The sequence below is a fragment of the Thalia democratica genome, chromosome 1, assembly GCF_965202585.1.
Source record: "Thalia democratica chromosome 1, ktThaDemo2.hap1.1, whole genome shotgun sequence".
In the NCBI taxonomy this organism is placed as follows: Eukaryota; Metazoa; Chordata; class Thaliacea; order Salpida; family Salpidae; genus Thalia; species Thalia democratica.
In genome coordinates this window covers 68,218,249-68,227,499 of record NC_139165.1, presented here as the reverse complement: position 1 = coordinate 68,227,499, position 9,251 = coordinate 68,218,249, and the positions used below count along the sequence as shown (strand labels likewise).

General features: G+C 25.1%; 1 protein-coding gene across 1 annotated transcript; it reads left to right on the top strand.

The window, feature by feature from the left end:
- Positions 1-679: 679 nt before the first annotated feature.
- On the top strand, positions 680-9,015 carry LOC145844429 (uncharacterized). Its single transcript, XM_082951831.1, has 5 exons — positions 680-817; positions 4,554-4,719; positions 6,399-6,481; positions 6,841-7,038; positions 8,114-9,015. The coding sequence occupies exons 2-5, from the start codon at positions 4,572-4,574 to the stop codon at positions 8,654-8,656; spliced, it is 972 nt and encodes a 323-aa protein (XP_082807957.1). The 5' UTR covers positions 680-817; positions 4,554-4,571; the 3' UTR covers positions 8,657-9,015.
- Positions 9,016-9,251: the final 236 nt, after the last annotated feature.

Here is a 9,251-nt window from a genome sequence, read left to right as displayed (position 1 = left end):
AAACTAGATTTTATGTAATTAGCAGTATAAACTAAGTAAGACAGTATTTTATTTAAATTGCATTTTAGTTTTATTGTAAGTGGAAACTTATTTTAAAAATGTGAATTAGTGTAAAGTTTAATTTTTTCTGGTGTTGCGTAAGCAGCATAGCATATTAAAAATTAATTTTGTAGGTTAAAGTTACTCACTTTATGATGAGTTGCGTTGAAAACCAAAAAACAGAAGTGTAATTGTTAAGTTCATTTTTGCCGATTAATCATACATTTTTACCTAAAAAGGAGAAACTTTATATAGAATGCAATTCGTGGGAAATACAAGATAATAATAGCTGTTTTTGAATTCACTCATGCGTCACTTTGACAATAAGTCATGCTTTTAATTTAATAGAAAGTTTTACTTTTGTATAAAACTTTTGTATTTGTAAACATGTAAATTTACATATAGTATCATTTTAAAGATTGTCTAGTAGAAAGAACAGTTTGTTTAAATTTTTTAGACAAAAGTTTATTTGAGGTCGCTACAAAACATATTTCATTTAAATAAAAATCAACTAAGACAAAGTCATGATGTATTAAAAATATTTAACCTTTGCAGTTTAAACACATTGTAATTTTGTGCAAACAATATTAAGTTGTCTTGAACTATTTAGCAGTTTAAACATTAATTTTAAATACAAAATATACCAAACTTAATCGTTTTAAAACAGATAAAAGGGTGCAGCGAAATAATTAAGCACGATGACATAACTACAAACGAAGGGCGAAATATCATCACAGTTTGCGTTTCTGTGGATGACAGCTTTGATGAAAAAAATAAAGTTTGTGTGTTTTATTTGTTGCAGATTTTAAGATTTTTAGTTAGGAAAAATCAAGAGGCTTTTTTAAATGAATATCTAAAAAAATTTACACCTTTTTAGTTTAAAAAGAATAAATTCAAAAATAAAAGTTTATTTTTTGAGCTTTTAATGTTTTTTATTTCAGTAACATAATCTTACATATACACGGGAAAGCAAGGTTAGAGAAAAAAGTAAATAAAAGCGTATACATAACATGACATGAAACACAGCGGTACATCTATTCAAGAGCATAAGTAAGTAGCCAAAGAGATAAGATTTCCCTGCGCACTTCTACTGATAACAAGAACAATCTTTGCTGGAAGCAGCAAACAAAGTGAATTAGGTTGTTCTGTGTCAGTTTAAAAAATAATTTTTAATCCTTCTTGTATGTAAATTACCCTAGATATAGTGAAATTATTGCAACCTTAAAAGCTTGATAACAGTTAGATAATAATAACATTTATAAGTTTATAGCTTAAATTTTTTTACAAAACAACTGTTAAAAAATTTTCTTCATCAATTTATATTTTGAAATGATTCAACCACATATTTTCCCTTGAGAAAAATTCATTAGTTTGCATAAATATTATTGTAGTATACGAGCACTTAACTACAATACAAGATGTCAAAAAGAAGAAAATAATATTTTTCCAGTAAAAATTTCATTTAAATAAATTAATTTGACCGAACGGTGGCCGTCTGCTTTCCTTCAAATTGTTGCAACAGAAGTTGGGCAAACACAATAGCAGACCACCCGCCCAGTTAGAAATGCGCGTATTATTTTTTATGTAAATTTAGTATCTTTTGAAAAAGTTGCTGAACACAGCCGATACAGTTGTTCAAGCATAATCGCTTAGTTTTGTGTTTGTATGTTTGTTTTAATATTTTATTTAAAAAAGGTAAATTATATAAATAAGTTAACGTGAGTACAAAAACTAAACACGTAGAGTTTCGGAATTTTAGCAATCCTGTTAATCAAACCCAAATAATTTTATTTTACGTATTAAGATATCCAAGGAGAAATTGCAAAAACAGGTTTATAGTCTTGCTGCGAACATATGACGCTTTGCTGTGGTATTTTTGCTTTGTGACGTCATTTTAATAACTTTTCGTCTATAGTCGTTCGACCAAGATTTGCCTTTTTTTTCAAAAATGTATGAGCTGGTCTTACAATAAAACGTTAGAAAAATATTATTAGTCGAAAACTAATAAAAAATTAAAAAACGTTTTAACATAATAAAAACATTTTAGTTGTTTGAGGTAGAATACAACTAAATAAAACGTTTAAACTTATATGCTAGTTTTAGGGTTTTGTTAACATATTTAAAATAGCGAAAAAGTTTGTGATCTATCAAATTAAGTACTTAAAAGTTTTTATTGTTAATAGCAATTTTATAAGCGTTAACTAGTAATTTCTTATATAGCTAATTCAAAAACAAAAGTATAACTAGTACATGTTTAATTGCAAAAGTAGTTAATCTTCTTTTTTTTATACTAATTTTATTTTATATAAAAAAAAAAAAGATAATTTTTATTTTGGCTTAGCTTTTATGTTTTAACCAAAAATAGTGAAAACTATACGACAATTTATAAAAATAATATTTTTTTTTTGAAAGCTTATTCTTTTTTAAATTCCTTAAATGCTTAAAAGTGTATGAGTTTTAATTAATGACTTTTTCAAAGATTTTTTTGTTAGATCTTAAAGTACAAGTTTTATTAAAATAAAAACCTTAAAGTTCCGAATTATTAAAGACTGAATAAATTTTTTTTTTTTTTTAATTTTAAACCTTAAAACTAATCATTTTTAAAGTATGTATGTGGTATTTCGTTCTATAATATTTCAAAAGAAAAACCAAGTTAAATGAAATAATAAATTTTAACAGTTGTTTAATAAATTTTGATATAATTTTAGAATACACTTAACATTTTCTTATTTTTTTTTTAAATTAGTTTATAGACAAAGTGTTTAAAGCTACTTTAATAAATATAATATAATTTAAGGAAGACACATAGTTTATACGTGAGTACTATACGATATCTTATTACTAAATTTAAATAAATTTAATATTAAAAGAACCAAACAAGTTTTGCCTATATTTTATATTGGCTAGGACTAGATTAGTATAATATTTATTGTAGAAGACGATTAAGCTCAAAATTAAATATTTCGAAAAGAAACATGCATTTTATTTTTTATAATTTAAGATTTATAATGTTTTAAGTTTTCATTAAATTCTAGCTCCTTTGCAAAAGCAAAAACTGACAGTAAACTATCTGAGCTACAAGCATAACAATATTCATCAGTTCAAAAAAGTTTGATGGTTTGATACTAACCTTTTCTATTTACATATAGCTCTGTGCTTAAAAGTTTAAGAATATGTTTTATAATACATTCAGTACATTTAAAACAAGATCACATGCGTATTAAGTGTGATGAAGATATTAAAAAAGTACTTATAAAATTTAACTACAGTATGATGATTTTGAAGTTAAAAATGAGCTCTTATTGTCTCTTATTTTTTTAAAATGAATCGTTAATTTATTTTTGCCGAATGATTTTGATACATCTTTATTTTTAAAAATTAAAAGTTTTCAAAGTTCAACCTACAACAATAAACCAAATCTCGATCTGTAATTAATAACTGTAATATTCTAAGGTGAAACTCTTTTCTTACAATAAAAGTAAAATAAATTAAACACTTTTTCTAATTTTTAGTTTAAAACTTGTTTTATTGTTACTCTTAATCAACGTTAAAAGTCCATGGGTGAGAAAGATAGCAGAAGTTTTTTCAGAGCTTTGATGTAAGTTTACTTACTTAACAATTCTTAGCTTAGAATTATTTGAAGTACTTAACGTAGTATTTTAAACTTAATTCTATATATCTATGTAAAAATCAAGCTGAAGACAAAATTTTCAGTTATGTTTTTATTTGATTATAACTTGAGTAAGTTTTTTAAATGTTTCAAAATAAAAATATATGGCATTTTAACATTAATAGTTTTAAATTTTCTAGTTGTCCTAAAACTTCAAAGATTAAATAAACCATTTTGTACATATTTTTCTTCTTAGCAACTAAATCAAAAATTTAAATTAAGTTTTTTTTTTTTATATAATTAAATTATTTATTGTTTTAAACATTCTAAAAATACAATACATACATTCAATAAATAATACTGACTTTATGCTTTACTTTCGAAAACTATATTTTGTAATAAACGTTCAAAAATTATTAGTTGCTAATAAAAGATTCGAATGAAACAAATTTGTTGAATTATAACAAAAACTATTTAAAAAGTACTCAGTTAATTAAAAAGTAACAATGTTGCTACTGTTTACTCAATGAAAACGTCGCAGGGCTGTATTATTAGATTAATATAGAAAAGCTTCGTTATAGTTTCCTTCAACTAGTATTAAAAAAAATATATGGTAAAATTATACTAAAAAAATAAGACTCAATTAATTTACGCTTACTCACAACTTTTTTGATGGATATTTTAGCTATTTAATTTAGTTTATTTCATTTTTTTGTACTGACTTTTGTTTGTAAGTATACAAAATTAGGTTATATTATATGAAAATATTCCGTTCAAAAAATATACAAAATTAAAAAAAAAGTTTATTGAACCTTTAATTTCACAATTAGCACAAATACTTGATTAAAGCTACTGTTGTATATCACTTAAAAGTTATTATTAAAAAAAAAGTTGTCATTTTTAGCCACAACCAAATGAATCGATGGCAATTGAACATGGGATGACTACTTTAGAGAACTACCTGGAAGATCAAAATATATCATTAAAGTGCATTCCACCGTTGAAAACGCCAACTGAAGATGCGGACAACAGTTATTCGTATACATTCTACGCCTATTCACCTAAAACAAGTAGGCATTTAATAAAAGTTAACGCTTCAATAATATTCTAATTGTCTATTAGTCAAAGCATATAACATTAAGTTATTATTTTAAAGTAACAACATAAAAAGAAACAATAGACTTTATTTGCTTCAAGCTTCCGTGTTTATATCTATTTAATTTAAAACTAACTGTAAAATAATTCATTCTAGTTCTTACTGACTGCTGTTTTTTAGTACATATGTATTGAAATGTATTGTATTATAAATATCACTAAAAGTAAACAGTTAAAACTATTATTTTTAAAATAATTATAATTCTATAATAACAAAATCATTAAAGAAACTTTACAAGGCAGTATTTTTTCGAAAAAAAATCTACTTAGAGAACGATAAACAATTAGTTACAAAGTAAATTTCAAATAAAAGCATAATGTCTTTATACAAAATTATTATCACTGTAAAGCTTTTATTACTTTGAATTAAGCAGAAAAACATAATTATAAAACTATTTAAGTCATTTTGAATAGAAGTTTCAGTATAATCGATGTCTATAACCAAAAACTACGTCATCCAATACTTGAAGCTACGGTGTTGCTTAGTTCGTTTCCCTTTCCTTAAATCTTCAATCCGCTTTTTATCATCGATTTATTTTAGCATTTCATTTCTTAGTTGTAATGGAACGTAGGTTTTCTATGATTAGTTAACTTTTAGACAACTTTAAAATATACCACTTAGAACTTGAGATGACTTTTAAACAACTTTTATGTATTTTTTGATATATTAATACTTTTTATAAACAAAAATTATCTTACAAACTAAACAAGAGGTCCAATGCGTAACAGAAGTTGTTTGATATAACATTATGGTAACTTTGTTACAAGTAAAATTGTAACTCCTATTTTTATTACATCAACGATTTCTTTTTAAACTTACAATACAAGATGAAAATACAAAATAAGTAGTTGGCAAGCTAAAACTTAGCCTAAACGCTTTAGACCTAAAAATACTGTGACATTTAATACTTATTCCTTTTTCAATAAGTTTTATAAAAACGACTCATAAGGATGAATAAATTGAAATATATATGCCATTCGTTCTTAAATCAGAAAACGTAGAAAAAGCAAAATTAATCTCTAAATAATGTTTTGTTTACAACAACTGATTTTTCAATAAATGAGATCATTTATGCTTTAGCATCTTTTAATTCGAAGTGCACTACGTATGAATCAGTTTATAGAGCAACATGTTTTATTTGTTCATTTTTTCAACAACTAATTGCTTATTCTATTTTAATGAATTACATAACTAAAATAGAATATATCCTCTAGTCAACACTAAAAATATTTTAATAATATTTCAGTTGTATAACAAATAAACAAAACAAATGTTTATTTTTAGCACAAACCAATTTGTATAAACGCTAAAACTAAAAGTACAAATTTATTTATATTTCATTAGTTGTGTTTATTTTAAGCTGTAATTTTCTTTACATATTATTTTATTGGGTAGTTCTTAGTTCTGTTTTAAAAAAACTTATAAATGAAAAAGTTATAAATAGCTTTATTAGGAAAGTAATTCTGTGATTAATAGTCTTAAATTTTATAAAGTAATTAAAAATGCATATACAAGTAAAACATTTGGGTTTGAAAATACTTCTTTAATAGTAACTGAAAAGTTATTGCTGTTTAACTAAAACCTTGTTATTAGATCTGGATGGAATAATAGAAAAAAACGAGTTTGTTGACATGGTAAAACAGCAAGTTTCAAATTTTAGCAAGAACAAAACTCTAGTAAGTAACTTAAGATCGCTACGTAATTTTTTCTCAATAAAAACACTCCCAAAATTTTGATATATTATAAAATAAACATTTTAAAGTTTTGTTTTGTGTCTTAGTAATTTTAAGATATACTTAAAAAAATATTTAAAAAGTATATGTTACCAAAGTACTTACGACTATTTAGTGTCAACAAAAATATTTGCAACAAAAAAAAATAGCATTGTTTTTGTTATATGAGATTTTCAGTTAATTATGGGTTTTTTGTATTTAAAACTTGGTATACAATTAAAGTAAACAAACACTGGAAATTTTGTACACGACTAAATACAAAAACAAACAACGCGAAAAAATACGGCTAAAAACGATTACAGACAATAGGATTCAAAATTTCATGTTTATACGCCGGATGGCCTTCGAAGGGCCTTTTTCTCGACTACTTAGCAATATGGGTGTCCATATTCACTCTCGGCTCATCTGGATTGCTGTTCATTGCTGGTTACTACGCAGTTAAAGTGTACAGGGAGCGACATCCGCCTGAACACTCTTCATTTTGCAGATCCTCCCTCACTGTAAGTAGTAGATTTAATCGTAAAAAACGATTTTTACATTGTTGAGTAATAAAGTTTTGTTTGGTTTTAAAAACTGAATAATAATAATAATAATAATAATAATAATAATAAAAATAAAAATAATAATAATAATAATAATAATAATAATAATAATAATAATAATAATAATAATAATAATAATAATAATAATAATAATAATAATGATAACAATCCCTGGGGGTTTTGAATGACTTTTCAAAAAGGAATCATAAACAAAAAATCATGTAGCAAACTGTGTAGTAAAAATTTATTTATGTTTATGGGCTTGGTTTAAATCGGAATGTAAAGTTCTTAAAAAAAGCATTGGTGTTTGTTAAGCTAGAAAACCTAATAAACAATAATTCTGCATACACTATATTAAAAAGCTTCTGCATCATTTAAAACTAGTTTAAATAAAATTTTACTATGCTACTACTGATAATGAAAGCTAGAAATATATTCAGTGACTAAACTAAGTTTTTTATAAAGTTTTTAAACTTAAATGTTTAAAGTATCAATATTTTTATTAGTATCAGTTACTTCATTCAAGGTCTAAAAAAAATACGAAAACAACTAAGTGTGGTATTTTTTGTTATAAATTTTAGTCAAGTAGAAAGCTTTTTAATAGCTTTATGAAAGAATAAGTTTTTTAAGCGTAATTTGTGAAAAATTTCGTCATTAAGTTATATAAAAAACAATATTTAATTGTATTGTTACTTTTGATATATATGATTCTTAAACTAAGTAAATGATTTACTTTTACTAGAATATTAAAAGTGTTTTAAAAATAATTTATATTTAAAATTATAAAATTTAAACACTATTTTATTTCAAGGTTGCTTCTAAAAAATTAAAAGTCATATAAGCCGTAAAATTGACAATTTAAACTTAAAACTTTTAGTTTAAAGACGTTTAACCAAAAAAACTTTGTTGACTTTTATTAAGTAGAAGTTATTTGATTACAAACAAGTTTTTAGGTTTTTTTTATAAGTTGTTTAAAATTTAAAGGTTTTTTAAATTTTAATATTCCAATTAAAACAGTTTTGTTTTGTACCAGAGACGAACGAGCATGATCAGCGAGCAGAACTCACGCGATTCTATTTTTAACGAGGAAACGCCTCACAAGTCAAGCATAAAGATAAAAGTCACCAAAGCACCGAAGGAACCAGCTAAAAAAGCAGTGAAAAAAGGAGCAAAGAAACCTGCTAAAACAACAGAAAAGGCGGCAAAGAATGCTGGGAAGACGTCAAAAACAACAAAGTCCTCCACTCAAATCTCCCTGCAACCCGTCAGCGTTTCGGCGACCACTTTGGCGGCGGCAAAAAAGGACGCCAATGAAGTGCTGCTCAACACTCCGGAGGTGCTGCTGAAGAAATCGAAAAGAAAAAACGGGTCAGCTGATACAACAGCTGCTTCCAATGGAGCTCCGGCAGCCGCTGCAGCTGCAAAAGTGAAAAGTAGCGGCAGCAAAAAGAATGGCAAAAATGTCGAGTCGCTCGAAATGAAGGAAAACGCGCAAAAAGACGAGGAAAAGCTGCCTTCAAAGAAAGACCAAGAATCGAAACAGAAAGACGGCAGCATTTCGACAACTAATGTTTGATTTTGCACGCTGCTTGAAAATTACAAGATTTAAACGAAAACGATGGAGCTATTTGATTGGTCGAAATAACAGTAATTAACACTAATTAAAGTTTTTTCAATTAGCTCTTGACAAAAATATTTTTGTAAGAACATAACTAAGCTAAAGAATATATTGTTGATTTAAAAACTGATGTTTTGCTTAAATATAATACACAACTGCTTTTTTTCTTAAAGTCTAAAGTTACATAGCCAAGTTATTTCAATGTTTAACTCATTTCTGATGTATCCTATAGATACAAAAATATGTACAAATTTTCCTGTCACAAAATATTTTTACCAAAACTTGCTAATGAATTTTTGATTTTTTTGTAATTTTGAGTGCTAATGTTTTTTTTTGCATTTTTAGAATTGTTGTTTTGAAATTTTATTTTTTATAATTCCAGTTTTTTTGCTAATTTACTTACTTACTTATGTTTTTTTAATGTCCTAGTTGACTAGTGTGCAATTTAAACTTGTTTTTGATAAAGTTTTAAAAAATAAAGTTATTGTTTGTTTGTTTGTTTTTTGTTATACTGTTATAAGAAAAATGTATCATTAAAATGATTTCAATACTA

Bases quoted from the DNA above. Each gene is read 5' to 3' on its own strand.
- LOC145844429 (XM_082951831.1), top strand. From the start codon at position 4,572: ATGGCAATTGAACATGGGATGACTACTTTAGAGAACTACCTGGAAGAT. The intron at 4,720-6,398 runs GTAGGCATTTAA...CCTTGTTATTAG, and splicing joins CGCCTATTCACCTAAAACAA to ATCTGGATGGAATAATAGAA. The intron at 7,039-8,113 runs GTAAGTAGTAGA...GTTTTGTACCAG, and splicing joins TTTGCAGATCCTCCCTCACT to AGACGAACGAGCATGATCAG.